The 21,218-nt window shown below is 39.0% G+C and overlaps 1 protein-coding gene across 1 annotated transcript; it reads left to right on the top strand.

The window, feature by feature from the left end:
• Positions 1-8,131: 8,131 nt before the first annotated feature.
• Positions 8,132-19,621, top strand: LOC131416359 (C-type lectin domain family 2 member H-like). Its single transcript, XM_058558834.1, has 5 exons — positions 8,132-8,377; positions 13,292-13,417; positions 16,534-16,712; positions 17,295-17,401; positions 18,371-19,621. Exons 1-5 carry the CDS (start codon positions 8,305-8,307, stop codon positions 18,510-18,512), a joined length of 627 nt encoding a protein of 208 aa, XP_058414817.1. The 5' UTR covers positions 8,132-8,304; the 3' UTR covers positions 18,513-19,621.
• Positions 19,622-21,218: the final 1,597 nt, after the last annotated feature.

Genomic DNA, 21,218 nt, shown 5'->3' with positions numbered 1-21,218 from the left:
TCTTTATCTGGTAAATTGCTGTGTCTTTGGGTTTGGTTATTAAAGGATTACTATAAACTTTTGCTGATGTCATATGTCTTTGATTCTTCATGTCCATTGGAGTTTTGCATTACTGTTTTCACATTTGAAATAGCAGTCAGCTCCTCCAAACTTTACTAGCTGCCTTCAGCTTGAGCCGTAGCATTACCTTCAGGAAAAGAAAAGAAAGGTACCAACAGCTGTCTTGGTGTGTTGTAAGATTGAGAAAAGATATACAAGCTTAAAAATTCTGCCAAAAGAGAGAGCAAGAAGTATGGAGCAGGTATACCCACACAGGGTTGGAGAAAGTCTTAGAATATAAGCAGGTCCAACAATAACGTATTCTTTACTTTCTTTTAAGCCCTCACTAATAGCATCCACAAAGTCTGGATTTCTACTAAAAATATGTTCCAGGGAATTTGGGCATTCTCTAACACGCTCCTCAAAAATCCTTCCAGTATCCGTCTATTCCCAGTTCCAAAACTACTCCCACATTTTTAGATATTTGTTGTGGCAACACATCCTTGCTACCTACTAAAATATGTAATAATTATCTATTGCTGTGTAACAAATTACCCCAACCACAGCATAATGAAAACAAAAAATTTATTATCTCAGTTTCTATGGCTCAGGAATCTAGGCACAGAGTAGTTGGGTGCCTCTGACTCAGGATCTTTTACAAGTCTGTAATCAAGGTGTTGACCAGGGTTAGTGATATCAAGGTTGACTGGAAAAGGATCTGGTGCCAGGCCCACTCATATGGAAGTCAGCTGGCCTCAAGGGGCCAGGCACATCACTTCTTTGCCAGTGGGACACTCCATGGGGCTATTCACAACATGGCAGCTTGCTTTTCCTAGAGAGAGGGCTCTTATAGTATTATGGGTTGAATCGTGTCCCTCAAAAAGATATTTGAATTCCTAATCCCCAGTACCTCAGAATATGATGTCATTCAGGAATGAGGTTATTGTAGATATAATTCATTAAGATGAGGTCATACTAGAGTAAGGTGGGCCCTTCATCCACTATGACTGGTGTCCTTATAAGAAGAGGGAAATTGGGACACTGACACAGACACAGAGGGAAGAACACCATGTGATGACTGAGGCAGAGATTGCAGTTATGCAGGTATAAGCCAAGGAATGCCAAGGATTCCTGGTGACCCCAGAATTTAAGAGAAAGGCATGGAACAGATTCTCTTCTAGATCCTTCAAGAGAGCATAACCTTCCTAATAACTTGATTTCAGAATTTTGTCCTCCAGAACTGTGAGAAAATAAATTTCTGTTGTTTTAAGCTGCCTAGTTTGTGGTAATTTGTTACGGCAGCCCTAAGAATCAGAGAGAGAGAGAGAGGTTGAGAGAGAGATTGAGAGAGAGAGAGAGAACAAGACAGAAGACACAGTCTCCTTTAACCTAATCTCAAAAGTGACATTCATGATTTTAGCCGACAAGGGGACAATATTACACAATGGTATGAATACCAGGATGCTAGGACAATTCCAGACCATCTTAGAGGGTACATATCTACATCTCTCATAAGATTGTTGAGGATAGGAATCAAGTTTATTCAACTATATATACACTGTTGCCTAAAATAATGGTTGGCAGATATACTATATTCTTAATGATGTTTTGATGTTCATTAATTGAACAGAATAGAATTTGCAAAATTAAATATTATCTACTTTCATAGTCAGAATAGTCTATAACACTGACCTAAAAACTCCCTCTATCAGTCAAAACAGTCTAAATTATGCTGTGACTCTGTGGTTTCATAGAACTGCAAGTCAGGCTAAATTTAGACATTTTTCGCATATTTTAGGTCTTATGAAAACATGCCCTCACTGTAAATATTGTTAGAATTTTCTCATAGATCTTGAAACCACATCAGATATTTTCAGAACTTGAGAAATAAATGCTGTCTTAGTTGAGATGTTTATCTCTTTGATAAGTGAGAAATAGAAGCCTTTCAACTGTTAAACCTGGTAGCAACTAATAATCTCCACTTCCAATATTTATTTTTTTCTCATGCTTCATGTCCATTAAGAGTTAACTGGAAGTTCTGCTTTGCATCTACCTCACTCCAGGAACCAAGGGCACAGAGAAGGTACCATCGAGGATGCTGCTGTCTACTATGGTAGGGGGAAAGAATATGTGGCAAATTACGCTTGGGTTTAAAACTTCCAACAGTAACATACATTGCCCACATTTCATTGACTGAAACAAGTCATATGGCCATGACTGAGTTCAAGGAGGCAGAGAAGTGTAATCCTACCATGCCCCTGGAAAGACGAAAACCAGAATATATTTGTAAACAGAACTAATACTACTAACACTCCCAGAGAACCTTTCAGACTCTAGAGCAATATAATCTTTAATACTTCAGAGTGTATGCTCAATGACAGCAATTTTAACCATACAAATAACATAATCTATGTGGTATCTATGAAACAAATAAGGAGAAAGGGATCTTTGTCCATATTGTTTATATTTGGGTCTAACGGTCTGAAAATTTTTAAGATTCTTGACGTCTTACCAATTGCTTTCCAGAAAGGTTGTGTCAATTTAATTTCATGCCAATTATGCATAAAAGTGCCAAGCCTCACCTATCCTTGACACCCCCAAATATTTTCTCTTTGTCTCTCTAATTTATTAGCTAATTTGATAGGTGAACATTGTATTTACTTATTTTTGTATTTTACTCTAGTTCCTTAGTCCTTTTTTTTCCAGGGCAAACTCATACATACTTTTGGTTCGAATGTACTAAGCCAGCCCACGGCAAAAAAGTGAGCATAGCTTTGGAGTCAGACCCACAGAACTATGCTTGAATCTTAGGTTTCAGTTAGTAGTTGAAATATATTGGGTCCTCCGGCTATCAGTTTGTGTCAACTCTAGAATCAAGATATGGATTCAAGTCCTAGCTTTCCCATTTACTTATTTTGTTGCCTTGGATAAGATATATAACCCTTTCAAACTTGTTTCTTAATCAGTACAATGTGGAGATAATGGTGCTTTGTGGAGACTGAGACAACATATGAAACAGGTTTAACAGAGCCTCTGGCTGGTGGTAGGCTCACTCCATGGTAGGCTCAATATATGTTGCCTACCCTGTCTATGTTAGATAGTCACTATAAAAATAAAGAATAAGTTATGCATACAAACTATATACAGCATTCTTTAGTCATTCAAAAAAGTATTATTTAAAAAAGTGCTATTATTTACTTTAAGTAATTTGTGAAGTACAAAGGAAAATCATTATTCTATATGTAAGACTTTTGACCTGGAAGGGGTTCTTATTTTCAGTTTTACACAAGAAGCACTAAACCTTATCACAGGGCATAAGGCCACATCAGAGCAGTCAACAACTTGATTTTTGTCTGTATGATTTGGAGGTAGGTAGTAAAGTGGACATATTATCCTGGACACTAAAATTCCTGCCTTCTCATGTGACCTGTTCCGCACAGATATTACCCCATGAACACCATCCCATGAACTCTTAATTCCCTCTACCTACTCTTCAAGTGAGTTTCCCTTTACCCGCCTCCCAGATATACCTCCCAGGAGGGAGGGATGAACCCTGAGCTGCTAACCGTCCTTCCTCACCTAACTCACTTTTCTAAAAAAACTCTTTTCCAAATTAGTCACTTCCCAGGTCTGTCTCAGTCACTTTCAAAGCCACTAAGTTGCTCCCTCGCCCTTTCACCAATACCAGGCTCAGAAGAAGTGGAGTTTTAGGAAGAAATATTCCTTGGGCTTTGAAGAAATCTGAGTAGAGATTCTTAAATCCACCCCAGGTAAGTGATCTGCATCCCTTCTTGTGCCTGAGTTTTGAGTAGTTAGGGTGGGGGGTGGGGGAGGGTGATGGGACCTGAAAACAAGAGCTGCTTTCTCTTGGGGGCTGGTTTCCCTCTTTAAGTTGTGTGGCACCCCCTTCCTTACCCAAAGCAAACTTCCCCTGATAACTCCCCTCCCCTACCTCCTGCTCTGGGAGAGGACTCTTCTAAGGACTGTGGGAACCTGCCCCTTTTACTAACCTGGAAGTGAGTGTTTCTGATTACATGCCAGGGCTGGAAGTTGCTGGAAGGTCCCACCACCAGTAGCTTAAGCCTTACCTGGGAGATAGTTAGAAATGCAGAACCTTGGGGCCCACCCTAGACTCAGTGAATTTGAATCTGCAGTTTAGCAAGATCTCCAGGGAGATTCATAGATGCATTACACTTTTGGAACCGCTGTAATGACACAGCTCCCTGATCAGTTATTTTCAAGTTTTCGTTCCAACATGCCCCTGGCTGCCTGTGTTGGGGAGAGGGTGGGGCGGACAGAAGACGCACATTGGTGCTGCTCATTAAGAGTTTGCACTGGATGTTTGTCTGCACATTTGAGAGTATTTGTACATAAAGAAATGGAGTAGTGATTGCTAGAATGAAACTTCTTTTGTAACTGCTCTAAAAGCCCGTGTACTTTTTATCTGTATGAGTTAATTTGCTAACAGTTCCCACCAGAGGGCGCTGCAACATCTTTCTTTTTTATTCTTAAAACTTCTGTATATGTACTGAAGTCAGAAAGTTATGGTAACTTTCTGACATAACATAAAGCATTAATTTAATAATGCTTAAATCCACATTATTTCATTTGATGTATCAATACCTGTGTTATCCAGGTATTATTTTCTTAACTTTATAGGTGAGTAAAGAGCAAGACTAAACTTCTGGTTCCTAACTCCAAAACCTGAGTTCTTTCTGCAACCTACAGTACCACTTGTTGCCGTTAGAGTACTAGAAACATCAAATTATATAGAGAAAAAAGAACTAACACAAAATTTTGCCTACCTCACAGTTTTGCCTAAGGCTGGCCATAGTACTTTAAAAGGTAGCTCTGCTCCTGGTGAAGTACTCTGGTTAAATTTAAGTGGATTAAAACAATATTTATTGGGTTGCTTTGGTACGTGTCTGTTAACTGTTTGCAACACAAAACGTAATCCATATTGTCTAGACTTTGCAAATTTAAATAAAATATTTTATTAGGTCTTCTGCTAGAAATTCAGAGGGTGAGTGAATATCAAGGTATCTCTGAACAAGATTTATATATATATATATATATAAAATATGATGACCTGGCCGGCCTTAATGTCTCCCTCAGCTTGTATAAACTTTAGACAGATTTCCTCCTGACTATGGGCCCCTGATCTCTCTTTCCTTATGTTACCGGGTCGGCTGGCTGGTTTTTCCAGGTTCTTGTTTGCAAAGAATTTGTGATCCAACACACAAAGATGAGCTCAAAGCAAGAAGGGATTTATTTGCAAGGCGAAAGTACATTCCAAGAGAGGGAGCGGGCAGGCTCGAGGTGAGCGTCTGCGCTGAGGTTTGGGTGGCTTGTGGATTATATAGGTTTTTATATAATATATAGTTCATTTGTGAGGAGGAGAAAAGAAGGGAGTTTTAAGGGATTCTACCCATTAGCTTGTTGTCCCCTCCTCCACGTCGGGAGGGGGAGTTTTTCTCCTTAGATGGTCTTTCGTGGAACTGTCATGGCTTCTATCCCCCGCAAGGGGGCTAAAACCTCAATGTAAAATTATTATGGTTAAGCAAAATGAGGGTGAAGTCAGGGCGCAGAAGGTGAAAGACAGCTCCGTGCAAAAGCGCTGCAAAACAGGACGTTGTGGGTGTTGAGGGCAGGCCATCCGAGGAGGTTTCTTCTTTTGTGGCTTTGTCAGCTTTTATCCCACCCCCTGCTCATGTCTGACTTACCTACCTACCTACAACACTTAGAGCATTTAATTTAGAACCCTAGCCATTGTAAATTCTTTCTGCGCCTCTGAGATGTAAATCTCCCAGACTCTTGCCAGTTTTACAACCCAGGAATGTCTTTCTCAAGGACCTGTAAGCCATCCCTTTGAAATATAATCAAAAAGAAAGATAGTTCCCCTGTCTCCCAGTTTCAGTGGGAAAGTAGCAGACTAATTTCCATATGTGCCAACGAGTCATTATTGTTTCACTTTGTTAAACACTGTCGTCTTTTAAGATATGTATATATATAGGATACATATGGCTGCTTTATATTTTGCGCTGCCTTTGTTTACTCCTGTAAAGGTAAAGTTTTGTTTGCTTTACCAGCTGCTATAATTTGGATGGTCAGTGTACTATTGTTACCTCTAACCCGGTGTCTTCAAGAAAAGGTTGTCAGTTGCGCTTGCTCATGGTCCTACCCCTGACCTTCTCCTTCACAACCTCTGTTGTCAGGGCACAGCCACGAGGCCGCCCCTGCTGCTGCTGTTTGTTTATCCCACAGCTGATTCTGATACACAAAGTTGGGAACCACTGCTTTGTAAGCTGTGCTGTGTTATAAAATAAACATCTTTAAAATTATATTTACCCTTCAGCAAGGGTAGATGGACAGATGGATAAAAACCAGCAGCCACCCTGAAACTGACCAAGCCTCGCCACAAGACCCACGCCTGCGACCTTTGCCTTATTTTTAATGCAAAGATCTCTGGGGGAGGAGCTTAGGCCTTATTATGTGGAAGCATGTTCTCCAACTGAGCCTGTGCAAGCGAATACCCGCCTCTCGCTTTTGAATATTCATTCCCAACCAAATAAAAGTCCTTGCTTTCCTTTGTCCGGGAAGTCATGACTTTGGACACGATTCCTCATCGCCTCCTATTTGCTGTAAATATACTTTATGAGACAACTTCTGCTGGGGTAGAGTCTTATTTCACTCACCAGGAGGCAAGCCCACTTGGTTTGGTATCAGATTCACATGAAATTTTAAGAAATAACAGAGAAACCCTTATAACCTTTAGTTAGTTTCCCCCAAGGGTAAATGTTTGATTATAAAAACTACCTTAACTAGGAGCTCCAGAGAGGGAGCAGAGAAGTGCGGACACAGGGGTCTCGGGGCTGCAGACCTCTCTGCTGCTCGCCAGGCCCGCGCCCTCCCAGTGGCGTCAGAGTTCTTCAGTCCCTGACCCGCTCACCGTCTGCGGAACTCCGCCAGGCCCCGGCTCCGCGGCTGCCAGGTCTCAACCTCCTGCCCAGTCCAGTTCTGGAGGAAGCGGCCACACCCCGCAGCCAGTGCCAGCGCCCAGGACGGCGGCGCCAGCCGGGGGCCCAGCAGAAGCAATTCATTTTCTGCCTTTCCATGCCACACCCAGGCCTGGTCTTTCTGGTGACTAGCCCTTGTTCAGGAGCCCACTCAGATCACCTCAGTAGAACAAAAGATACTCCTAGTGCTCTTATCACTTAGGAATTTACAAGGGTTTGAGGAGTCTGTGCCAGGAACCAAAGGAAGATATATATACGTATATATGTTCTATTATCTCACAATTTATTGGAGGGAACCAGGCCACCATTTAGTCTATGGCTAGTCGTTCCCCACTACTGAGGCAAGATGTTCTGAGTACTCATGAAATGCCCCATAAATGATGAGGTTTTCCAGTCTGGCTGGTTCTGAACATGCACTATTCCCATCTGGATGGGAACTCTGGATACTGTGTCCTCTAATCATCTCATGTTTTTCTCCTCCATCTTCTGGTAGTTTCCTCGTATACGTACTACTGAATACTCAAAGGGGCACTCTGTAGATCTCAAGTTCTCTCTCTGTACATCTTTCTCCTTTCTGATACTCTGAGGTTTGCTTACTCCTCTCACTGAATCTATTGGCATTTGCTCGGATTTCTACTTCTTAATCTACGCCTACAAAACTCTCTGAGCAGTAAGCTGAAGCAATTGTAAAGATCACCAATTTTTTTTTTCCAGAAGATCACTGCCCTTCATTGTGTGATGGCCAGTGTCTTGAAAAGGATTTTTTCATATATTTTATCTTTTTTTTTCTTTTTTAGTTGATTAAGGCAGAAGAATAAATCTGGTCCCTGTTATTCTATTTTGACAGGGGACAGAAGTCTGCGGAGTTGATCTTTCTAAGTTAAAAACACTTTGTATTTTAAAATTCTAAAACATTTATCAGCTTCACTTATTTTATTTATAGCCCACTTAACTTTACATGATATTCTCTATATTTTTCTGGAGTGTGCTTTCTCTCAGGGTCAGAGACTTGTCCTTTGTACATGGTTGAGGCTTAGGAAATATTAATGGTCTGACATATTTCTACAATCCACTTATACCGAGTGAATCTCATTTTAGGAAAGCATTCATTTAATCATGGAGCGGCTGGCTTTTACAAAGAAGATTCGGCAAGAATACAAATTCACAATTGCTTTCGCTTTCCAGTTCCTGCTTCTGGTATGTTTGTTTCAAATAGTACAGAGGATTTGTCATTCTGCTAAGCAGCAGAATGGCGGAGGCTTCACTGAAAATACTGCAGGCAGACCTTATTTTCAGAGATGACATGGAGAAAGGAGGATCTGGTAAGGTAAAACTGGTGAAATTTAAAAAAACTGAAAGGGAGGAGGGTAGCTTTTCTTCAACTGAAGCATGTTGGAAACTGCATTTCAGGAGTGTTAGCACTTCACAGTCAATCTCCACAGAGGGAGATATGTTTTGAGGGACTAGAGGTGGGTGGGAGGATAGGTGTATAATTGTTACGTTAGTTATTATATTACTGTGTGTGTTACTTAAGCATTTCTGGGGCAGGAGAAATGAACAGTGAATTAGATTACAAGAGGATAAGGGGAAAATGTTCTTTGTGTTTGTATTGGTAGTTCTAATATTTTTCACAGGTCCCTGGCAACTTGCACTGTGGCAAGTCACATTATGATTTTAAATAACAGCTCATTTATATCCCAGAGTGGTGACAAACCCAGACTCCAACAATTTTGTAATACATATACTAACAAAAGTTGCCTGAAAAAACTGGGACTTTTGGTGTATAGATCCTTTGTAATTTAAAAACAGATGTGATGGGTCATGGTGGGAGTGGGAGGCTGAACCAAACCACCAGCAAATCCCTTAGCATTTTTGGTTATAACAAATTTGATAAGAAAGAAGAAGAACATACTGGATGCATGTTTGTACTTAGTCCAGCAGAAAGGATATCTTTTTCTGAACCTCTTATTTTCTGCTTTTTAAAAAGCATGTATTTCATTCTTTTTCTTCTTTTCTTCTTCTCTCTCTCTGAATTTTATTTTTAATTTGCAGAACTGGATATTGGATCTCTGAAAAACAGTGTTTATATTTAATGAAAAGAAAAGTTTTTAAATGTTAATGTTTACCAGCTAAGCCAAGTGCTTACAAAGCTGAAACTATTCAACCAATCTGAAAGTTACACTTGTTAACACTGCCCAATCAGAATGTTACACATTGCAATTATGAAACCTGTTTTGAAATGCCAACGGTTTTATAAATTAAAATATTTACAAAATATAAAATATTACAAAATATATTTTGTAAATATTTTGGATTATGAAACTAAAAATTAAAATTAGACTAGTAATATGGTTAATATCTTTGTTCTTCTAAGAGATAATTCCTAATACCATTTTTCAACTAGAAATTTGTAGGTTATTGTGTTCAGAGTATAGTATAAGAGTCATATGAATTTGGAGGGAGACTGAAAGAGGACACACTATAAGAAAGGTAGAAGAAAAATAAGTAAGCCAGAGTGAGAAATGGAGCATGATACAAGGGAGGATGTTAGTAGCAGGAGCTAGCTTTAGAGAAATAAAGGAGAAGAGAAAAGGAGGCTTTTAGAAGATTAGTAAAACAGGCAAATAGGGGATTTATTGGGGAGATTTCAGGGGAGATTCACATCTTACCCTTCTAACAATGAAAAAGTCATGAAAGTCATGATATATGGAGTTTTTAAGACACTTTTGCTTTAATGCAGAAAGAAAGAATGAAAGTTGAGATTTTTATATGGAGCCAAAATCCAATTGTCATTGTATACTGTTTAAGACAATCCAATCCTACGGTTCTTCTTCTCTGCCTAGAATTTAAACTGCGGCTCCCTGTTATGCAGGGGGATATACATGAAATGAGTGAAATGTAGTGGTTAAAAAAAAGTCAGTAGGAACTTTTTTTAAGTATAATTTACACTCAGTAAAATTCATTCTTTTGATGTACATTTCTGTGAGTTTTGACAAACACATACAATCATGTAACCACTATCACAATCAAGATACAGAGTAGTTCCTCCCTCTCCCACTTTGAATATATCATTCCAGTCTCTCCTAGTCTGGAGGTTTCTGCTGAAAAATACACTGATAGCCTTGTGGGGGATCCATTATATGTGAGAAATTTGTTTTCTCTTGCTGCTTTTAAATTTCTCTGTCTTTGATTTTAGACAGTTTTATTATTGTGTGTCTTGGAGAAGATCATTTGGGGTTGAAATTTTTGGGTGATCTGTTAGCTTTATGAACTTAGATATGTAAGTCTTTCCCCAGATTTGGGAAGTTCTCAGCCATTATTTCTTTAAATAAGCTTTCTATTTCCTTTCTCCCTCTCTTCTCCTTCTGGGAGTCCAGTAATGGATAGATTATTTCTTTTAATGGTGTCCTATAATTCATATAGGCTTTCTTCATGAATCTTTTTCATTTTGCTCCTCTGACTGTATGATTTCAAAAGATCTGTCTTCTACTTCACTAGTTCTTTCTTCTGCTTGCTCGAGTCTACTTGATTGCATTGAATTCTTCAGTTTAATCATTGTAATCTTCAACTCTAAGATTTCTGCTTGATTTATTTTAGTGGTTTCTATTTCTTTGTTGAACTTCTTATTTTGTTCACACGTTGTTTTCCTAATTTCATTTAGTTGTCTATCTGTGTTTTCTTGTAGTTGACTGAATTTCTTTAAAAGGATTATTCTGAATTCTTTGTCAGACAGTTCATAGATCTCCATTTCCTTAAGGTCCATCATTGGAATTTTATTAGTTTCCTTTGGAGGTGGTGTCATGTTTCCTTGATTATTTATAATCCTTGTGGTCTTGTGTTGCTTTCTGCATTTGAGGAGGTAGGAACCTATCCAGTCCTTACAGAAGGGCTTTGGAAGGCAAAGCCCTTCACTAGTCAGCCTGTCCAGAGATTTTGGGTGGGCAGTGTAGTACTATTCATGGGTGGGCTTGCTGTTGGAGTCCTTGGGCAGCCTGATGCTGAGAATAGTCAAAAGCCTGGGGCAGCAGTGTTTAATCTGGTGCTGGGCTCCACAGGGACCTTGGGTCATAGCTACCCCCTGGAGCCTAGGTTCATGGGTGTTCATTGGGAGCTTGAGTTCACAGGAGTCACCCAGGGCCACGGGGGCCAACTAGTGCTGGGATGTGCCAGGAGCCTTTTAAGGCCACCTATTTGCTGGAGCCCACTGGGAGCTGCCTGGTGACACAGGATCTGTGAAGTGCTGGAGTGAACTGGGAACGTGGGTTCATGGGAGCCCACCAGGAGTCTGTTGCCACAGACCAGAAGCCTGGGGCCACTGGAGCGACCTGGGTCCATGGGAGCCTGCAGGTGATCAAGTGGATCAGGGGCCTGGGTTCATGGGAGCCCGTTAGGACCCTGAAGCTACGGAAGCTACCTGGAGCCATGAGGGCTCCCTGTGGGCCCTCTGTGGCCACTGAGCCACCTGAAGCTGCTGGAGCTAGCAGGCACCCAGGTGGGCCAGGAGCCTAAGTTCACAGATGCCCTCCAAGAGCCTGGGCCTGAGGAAGCTGCCTGGAGCCATGGGGCCGGCCTGGGACCGCTAGAGCCGGCAGGTTCCAGGGTGAGCTAGGGTCTGATTTCATGGGAGCCTTCCTGGAGCCTGGTGCCATGGGAACTGCCTGGGGCTGTGGGAGCCAGCAGGCACTAGAAGCCTGGATTCACAGGGCCCCTGGGTCTGCTGGAGCTGCCTGGAGCCACTAGAGCTGTCAGTTGCCTGGTGCAATGAGGGCCTGGGTTCTCGGGAGCCTGAGGTAGCCCTGCCACGGAAGCTGCCTAGAGTCATGGATAATATCTGGGGCCTCTGGATTAGGCAGGCACTGGGATAAGCTGATTTCTTGATTCATGGGAGTCTACACGGGAGCCACAGGAGCTGCCTGGGGTTGCTGGAACCAGCAGGCACCTGGATGAAAGGAAGCCTAGGTTCCCAGGAGCCTGCCAGGAGACTGATGGTACAGGATTCACATGGGTCACTGGAACTGGCAGACACTGGGGTGAGGAGGGGTCTCTGGGTTAGTGGGAGCCCACAAGGAGCCACCTAGGACTGCAAGAGTCAGCCTGGTGCTCGAGCAAGCCAGCTCTGGGGTCTGTAATCAAGTCAGGCGCTCATTTGGCTTTCCTTTTCCCGTGAGGGTAGTGTTTCTCTTCGTTGTGGGCTTCCCAGTCTTGGGGGATGGATATTGGAGCCTGGATTCCCAGAGTCTACCAGAAACCTGGTGTCACAGGAGCCAGCTGGGACTGTTAAAGTTGGCAGGTGCAGGGGTGAGACAGAGGCCTGGGTTCCCAAGAGCCCACAGGAAGCCCTGCTGTGGAAGCTGCCTGGGGCTGGTGGATCTGCCTAGGGCCACTGGAGTAGGCAGCCCTGAGATGAGGTGTGTGGGGAGGGCCTGGAGTCCTTGGCTCTTGTGAAGGTATTTTTGTGTGCAGATAGTTGTTTAAATTGATGTCTGGGGGTGGGGGGGTACGCGTTAACGTCACTTCTATAAGCACATTTGTTTCTTTCCAATCCAAATGCTTTTTGTTTCTTTTTCTTGCCTTATTGCCCCTGATAGAACCTCCAGTAAAATGTGAAATTGGAGTGGTGAGACCAGACATCCTTGCCTTATTCCTGATCTTTCACCTTTGTTCCTGAAGCATTCACTCTTGCACCATTAAGCATAATGCTAGCTGTACTTTTTCTGTAGGTGACTTTTTTGATTGGGTTAAGAAGAATCATTCAATTCCTAATTTTGGGGATTTGTTATCATGCATGAATATTAAATTTTTACATGCTTTTTCTGTATTTATTGAGATGATCATATACTTTCTCTTCTCTTATTCTGTTAATATGATGAATTACATGATTCATTTTCTCATACCTCTCTTAGTACTTCTAATCAGATCTCTTATTTATGGAGGTAAATCTGGATTGTTTGTATGTTTTCTTTTTCATCCTGATTTCTACTCCTTTTGTTTCTTACTTTTTCATTAACTTTTCTTTCAATAACTAGAAGATTCTCTAGGTGCAAAAGTTCAGTTTCTCTTATCTCTGGCCCTCTTTGGGCCATACCTATTATTTCTGGACCAGGACCTTTTGTGAAAGTGGTTGGAGGTAAGGGAGTTGAGGTACAGCTGACCTTAGAGGTTGATTCTGTGATAAAGTTAAGTTTTGTTTTCTAAGGCCTTCATAAGATTGAAATTATGACATTTGTATTTTATAGGTAAAACTCTTCAAAGAAAATGTCTAAAAATAATATTTCCTGTAACCCTTGCCAAGATTTATTGTTGCTTCGCCCTTATTATAGTCCTACTTGCAAGTGTGATTTTGCTGTCTGTTGCTTTGGCAGGTAAGTTACTTGTTCTCCAAACGTTACAACGTTCTCCACACATTTATGTTATCAATAAATATTTATTGAGCTCCATTACCAGTTCCAGGTACTGTGTGAAGTGCTTGAGGTATATTAGCGAACAAAACACACAAAAATCCCTGCTCCTGGGAACTCATATTCTACCAGGAAGACCCAGATACTATACTAAATGAAAGTAGGGGTGGGGCAGGTTTCAGTATACAGATAGTGGCCAAAGTAAGCCTCCTTGAGAAGATCACCTTTCGGCAAACTTTTGAAGGAGATGAAGGAGCCATGTGGCTACCTGGGGAAAGCTTTCCAGGGAGAGAGAACAAGCAGAGCCAAGGAGGAGCAAGTAGAGTAGATTCCTAAGGAGAAATCTCCCTGGTATTTTTGAGGAACAACAAGGAGGCTGCTGTAGCTAAAGCAAAGTGAGAATAAGGAAGTGTAATAGGATGGGGGCAGGGAGGTAATAGCCTTGTTAATCATTTAAAGACTTTAGCTTTTACTTTGAGTACAGTAGCAAAGATCAGGAAGAGGGAAGTTGTAGGAGAGAATGTCATGATCTGACTTTCGTTGTAGAATAATCATTTTGACTGCTATGTTGAGAATAGATTTTTAGAAGACAAGGGTAGAATGAAAGAGACTATTACGGCAATTCTGTAGAAATCTAGGTGAGAGATGATGACAGCTTCGACCTGATGAGAATGGTGGAGGCGGGGCAGAGTGGTCAGATTCTGGATATTTTGAAAGTTGAGTCAAGAGTGTTTCATAGCAGATTGGATATAAAGTTTTAGAAAGAGAAAAGTCAAAGAAAACTCAAAGGATTTTCTTCTGAGCCATTGCAAAATGTAATTGCCATCCTTGGTAGGAGAAAGGCTGTGGGTGTAGGAGTTCCATCTATGGAGCTACTACTTCCTGACATATCCTAATCAGAACTGCCATTTTGTTAAAGAAATACTCAGGTGAGATCTGAGTTTTTATCTTCTACTTACACAGATTGAGAATATACAAAAATATAGGAGAATCATATACTTAAAAAAATTCCTTTGTCTATAGAGACAACAGGTTCTTAGCATTGCTTGGCACACTAAGGTCTGTTCAGGAAGAAATAACATCATATTAGTATATAACTATTATGTATATTCTGATTATATTAGTGATTTTCAAAAGCTGTTTGTTTCTATAACTCCTAAATGTGACCTAAACATTTTGAAAACTAAACGTGCCCTGGCAAATTTTTGTGTTTTCATATAACATTTTTCATCAGAGATTTAAATAGTTGCAAATGATGTAATTTCCAACTCATTGTAAATGTTGGCATTTTAAAATTAATCTGTTATATTGTTCTTTTAAATGTATCTCTTGCAATCTGAATTCTGTTGTGATTTGATACCCACCATTATCCATTTAAAAAAAATACATGCACAAAAACTTTCTTAATCTTGGAAAATTTTGCTTTGTCTTCTTCAAATGCTTGTTTATATATTGTATTTCTACTTGAGAATTTTATCACCGTATAATATGTAATATCTTTGTATCCTTAAAAGTCATTTATCTTTTGTTATTTAATATATTTTTACATTTTTTTGCCATAAAATATTTATATATATTGAAATTTAATAAAAAAATCGTATAACCATAAACCTCTCTTAAAATAATTTCTTCTGGATTAAGTTAAAATTATGATTTTTAGTAATACTCAATATTTTAAAGTGACATATATTACAAATTTTGATAATTATCAAAATAAAAGTAAATGTATATATTTATTAATAAATTATAAAATGTGTGTTAATCTATATCTTGCTCTGAATAGTTTTCCATAATGTGGTGTCTGTCACATATAGCTAAAATTATGAGTTATTAGTTGGGGAGTATGACAAAAGCATGCTAATTCTTCAGTAAATGCCTACACATAGTGTACTTAACTGTACTAGTTGTTTTTTGGTATAATTAAACCAGAATAAATCTCAGAGATAACTCCATTAATAAAGCTAGACATCATGATGAAATTTTTCCTATGATTATAATGAAAGAGATGGTCTAATCTACTAATCTCCCCCACTTCAAAAAGAAAACAAACAACTTAATTGGTCTAGCAGTAAGCATCAAATTTTATTTTTTGTTAATAACAGAAAGAACATATTAAATATTTTATATGAGAACATAAGGTGAGAATTATAATTGGAGTAAATATTTCGTGATATTATTTGATAAAATTAACTTTAATACCTGAAAACAGTTCAGTTATATAAAAAGAAGCAGTGATAGTACATTTTTAGCTATTTGCTTTCACTACTTTCAACCCCGTGACTTACCCTAGGGGTAAGGATTGAGAATAGCTGTAAACAAATTGCTTCCTTTAAATATAAGGGGAACTAAAAGTCATCTTTAGTGTTCCGTATTTCTTACCAAATGTGTTTTTGTTTTGCCTTTCGCAAGACTTTCCAAGAAGCAATGCAGTTTTTCTTATGTTATGTTAAGATGTTATGTTAAGAGAGGAAAAGGTTAGGTTATAAAACAAAAATGTCTAATCTTCCCATAGCCTACATTCTGTAATCTTGCTGGTTTTAGAACAAGGACCAAAATATTTTTTATACATATTTAACAGAAATACATATAAAACAGAAAACTATAGGAAGTCCTACATTGTATTTTTGGTACCCAAATCAATATTTGAATTGTGTTATGTTTTGTTGACTGGAAGGTTTTGTACCCCCTAAGAAATGTACCATAGTAAAATCTAGGACAGCTAAGGAGTTTGCCTTTCTTTTGTCAAGAGGAAGAAGGGCTACTATTAAAGAGGCTGTGGGAAAGGAAGAATCTATGATACTAGAAAAGAGTCCTACTGTACTATGGAAGTTAAATGCTGTAGAAATTAACTTCCTTAAAACCATTAGTGTCCATGTACCCCTCAGAAAGTCAAGTGCCCAGGTGCCTGTTTGAAGACTGATGACTATTGTGCTTAGGATAAGACTCTTAGTGATGAGTTAGGAAAGCAGCAATCTAACGTACATACTTCGAAACTGACCTCAGGATGGTAAGTAGAAAAATAGATTAAAAGGATGAGAAAACTTATTTATTATAATTCATTGTGGTTGTCCAACTTTTAGTGAGAGAGGCGACACCAGTCCTAGAGTTCCCTGTGTGCGCTGCCTGCCCAAAACAATGGATTGGGTTTGGAAGTAAATGTTTTTATTTTTCTGAAGAGACAAGGAATTGGACATTCAGCCAAACTTTCTGTGCCTCATTAGAAGCTTGTCTTGCTCAGTTTGAAAACCTGGAGGAACTGGTAAGAAATGTTTTTGGTTTATGTTCTTTACTGAATACTCAGCCCCCTGAGAAAGGGAGGCTGTGTAGGGTTAAAGCTGAAAGATGAGGAAGGATCCCCTTCCAGGCAGACTCGGGGGTATGGGATGCAGATTAGTGCATAACATTTGTTGGGGATGTATTCTCTGCCTGGAACCCTGTCAGACATTTTAGATACATTCTTTCATATAATCCTGGTAGTTAACCTGCAAGATTAGATGAATTGTTCCCATTGTACAAAGAAATATGGTAGTCATATAATTTATCATCTAAATTGGGGCATTTTGGGGATGATAGTGACAATATTAATATAATGCTGGAACAACAGGCATAATCTGGGACTTTCCCAGTCAAATGGGGATTGTGGTCACTTTAAATAAAGTAATTTAGGATCAGAGACATTGAATGACTTAAGCTGAGAATTGGGGGATAGTCTAACTCCAAAGTTTAAGCTTCGCAATTATACCATGCTGCCATCCAAAAAGAGAAGGCTGTAGGGAAGAGAGATTCAAGAGTGATATGAGAGAAAGAGACACATGTTTTCATTTTCCGTGTTTTATAACAGAATTTCCTGAAAAGATACAAAGGCCCTTCTGACCACTGGATTGGCCTTAGCAGAGAATCATCACGTCACGTTTGGAAATGGACAGACAACAGTGAATATAACGTCTCGTACGTTTTGAGAATTCTTTTCCTTCTACTGTGTTTATGTGTGGTTATGTATGTGAGTTGTGTTTCTGAGACAATAAATTTAATTTCATGGAAAGCCTACTGCACTATGAGGGAAGAAATATAAATCTTTTTTATACTCTTCCATTTATTAGCTGTACCTTTAGAAAAACTTTGCTTACTGATTTCAGTTGGAATCTTTAACATGATGATATTTGACATAGTTCTTATACTTTCATCCACTGATTTAAACTTTGTTGAAATCCCTATTTAGAGTGTAGAGAGAACAGCTGATGCACGGCAGGGGCTCTAAAATCCTAGACATCCACTGAAGAACTGATATGCACAAGATTCTTAAGTCCACTCTTCTAGCTGCTGCGTCAATTCATAGAAGGAAGGTCTCCAGCAAACATATGGAAATCTCTCGTATCGTTTTATCTCCAGAAAGAAGGAACTTAGTAACGGTTCCTTGCATTGCGAACATTTTAGTGGGGGTATTTTGATTGTAGTCATTACATCGGAGCAGATAAAATGTAGGGGCTCAATCACTCCCATCAATCAAAGCTAAGTAAGCCCTTTTAGGATTTTGCAAGTAAGTAAATAGTTTTATTTTAACATATTGATGAAACAGTTCAGGAGAATACTGAAAATAATCTTCACTGAAGGCTACTGATGACAGCAGTTCGTTTGTCAACAACAGCAATCACTAGTTAAGTACCTAATCAACAACATAACAGAGTTTGGTATAGATGAATGAAAACTTGTGATATTCAAGCAGGGATCTTCAGAACATAAAAGGAACTAAATACAGAAATATTATATGTTACTAAGAAGCTATATTAATGATAAATTTTTACTTTCCTCTTAATTCACATTAAAAAAACCTGGAGTGGGGCTGCTGAAGATTATAGTGGAGGAATGAACATAGATGTCCGACCTATGAATTTTTAATATTTTTGTTTTTGGTTTTAGGTGTGTTATCAAAGGAACTGGAGAATGTGCCTACCTGAATGACAATGGGATCAGTAGTGCCAGGACCTACGCAGACAGGAAATGGATTTGTAGCAAGCCAAATCATACCTCTAAGTGCCAACATATTTCAAGCCCTTTTTAGCAATAGAAAAGATGCATTGTAAATTGTTATATACAGTTGCTGCTCCACTGCTTGATCTACCAAAAACATTACTAGTATGCATTCATAATATTTGTTGACAGTAAAGATGCAAACTCTCATGGAGTGTATAATACAGGGATTTGGAAGAGCATGATTCTAAATTAAACAGGTATTGAATGGCATTTATATTTTGAACACAGAGTATAATCAGTGAACTCCTCTTTCCCTATACAGATCTTCCTTTCTTTGCATACATGGAACCGTAAAAATGACCATGCTAGCTGGAACCATGCAAAACGATTTTAATAACCAAGGAGAAAATAACAATTGGCCTGTGACCTTTAAAAAATTTATTAGCACATTCAAAATTCTATTACTGCCAGTTACAAATATATAGGAAAATTTGAAAGTACTAAAACTAATATTTATTTTGTACTCTGTATTTTAAAACATAGAAACACTGACAAAGTGCTTTTTACATTTTAATTCTCAGTGTTTATGTTTTAAATTACAGTGCACTAAATAGATATTATACCTATGAACAAATACCATTCTTTATTTTACCCTTTATTGGATTTAAAATTCTGCTTTTATCCCAGATTAAATCACAAATAATTAATTACTTGAACTCTTTAAGCATTCAATACCAAATTTCAGAACTGTTTATATACTATTGAGTTTTAGAAACAAAATGTTTTCAAGTTTTATAGCATTAGCTACACTGTACTGATGAGTCCCAAAAAGGACGAAATAGCAATTTACAATGTATCTTTTCTGTGTGTACTTCTATTTCTCCTACTTGTAATTCTGTTAAATTTTATTGTATGTAATTTTTTCATGTACAATTTTGTGGCCAGTTTGCTTAAAAACATGTGTAGTCCTTTGTACTATGGAATATGCTTAATATCTTCTGAGTTTCTTGGCTTTAAGTCAAGGAAAGTGTAGCAATGACACAAACTCTCCCCAAAATAACCTGGAAACATTTGAGATGAAGAGTATCTATTCTGTAACACAGCAATGATGCAAATTATATTTAAACACATTTGAGGTCATCATTCATTATACTAATGTTATGATTAAGAGATAAATAAACTGGAAATAGATTTTGATGTTGTTCAGTGGAAATGAATGTACAATATATGTACAGCTGTTATTTTTCAATGTGTGAAATAGATTTAGTGCAGGTGTTTAAATCTTTTCAGTGGGAATCCCATTTGGGATGTTTAATTTTGCAGATTGGATGCTTTTAATATTTTAGTCAGAACTAGAATTGGGATTCTAGTGTCTCTCAGAATACGATGTAATGACCAGAGAGAACATTGAGACCTCAAGAGCAGAGATAACCAAAAAATAGGTGAAGAACAAGAAAGAGAAGGACACAAAGTAATAAAAAATAGAAAAAGAGAAAAGGCAGGACAAAAGAAGTGAACTTAGGTTAGATTTATCACAACAGGAATTCAGATGGAAAATGTGAGTGGGATCACAATTTCTGGTGGGATAAGCTGGGGTAGACTCATCTCTCCCTGATCTTCATCTGAAAACAGCACAAGGAACAACCAGTGGAGAATTTTTAAAGATGATAAGATGAAGGTGAGCTGGTTTGGGACCTCAGGACTAGAGAACTAACACGGTGGCAGGGCATCTCAAGTCCTCTTCCCGCTACACCCAAAAGAAGGTTACTATGACTCGATATTTCTTGACCCTCAATCTAACAATAAAAGGCAACCCAGGTAGATTCTTTCCTCACCCTGATTGGTGGCTTCCCACTGACAAACTAGGTGAGTCCAGCAGCACCAGCAAAGGGGATCCATTGGGACCCCCACTGACAATAAGCAGCCAAGGAAAGCACTCCTCCTTCCAGACCTGAGACTCCCCTCTACCACTTAAAGACACCACATGGTCAGGAAGACCAGCAGGGATGAACCCACCTAACAAGCACACTATCCAGGAAGCTTCCTTCATCTTTGTGGGCTGGAGACTCCCTTCTTCCACCTAGATGCATGAGGCTGAGCAACTTGGGAAAACGTGTTCTGCCCCCTCAAGCAGCACCGGCAAAGACCAGGGGAGTCCCTGCAGTACCAGATAAACCAAGAAGACCAAGATAACACTGTAAAGGCTCTGAAAATTAGAGTGTCTTTGGAACTATAGATCACCAAAGTAGGCCAGAACTTGCATGCTAAATCTAAATAGGGTGACTGCCCACTAAAAGAAAAATAAATAAATACTTTCCAGAGTCTCCAAACATAATAGCAAAATGTCTAGGATACAATAGAAAAACCACCCATCATATCAAGAACCAGGGAAACAACTTGACAAAAACTCCTAGAAAATTAAGAATGGGGGGAAGCACCTCAAAGCGATAAAAAGTATCTACAGAAAACATATAGCTAACCTCATATTTAATGGGGAAAGACTAAATGATTTCTCCCTAATATCTAGAACAAGGTATTATGTCCTCTCTTGCCACCAGTATTCAACATCATACTGGAAGTTCTAGGCAGTGCTAGAACAAAAATAGACAAAAATAGATAAATAAATAAGACATACAGATTAGAAAGGAAGAAATAAAACTGCCTCTATTTGCAGATCCCAAGACTGTCTATGTAGAAAACCCACAAAATATAAAAAACGAAACAAAAATCTTCTAGAACTAATAAGTGAGTTCAGCAAAGTTGTAGGTTACATGTTCGACACACAAAAACTAAT

The sequence above is a fragment of the Diceros bicornis genome, chromosome 17, assembly GCF_020826845.1.
Source record: "Diceros bicornis minor isolate mBicDic1 chromosome 17, mDicBic1.mat.cur, whole genome shotgun sequence".
Taxonomy (NCBI): Eukaryota; Metazoa; Chordata; class Mammalia; order Perissodactyla; family Rhinocerotidae; genus Diceros; species Diceros bicornis.
This window is presented reverse-complemented; position numbering and strand designations above follow the sequence as displayed.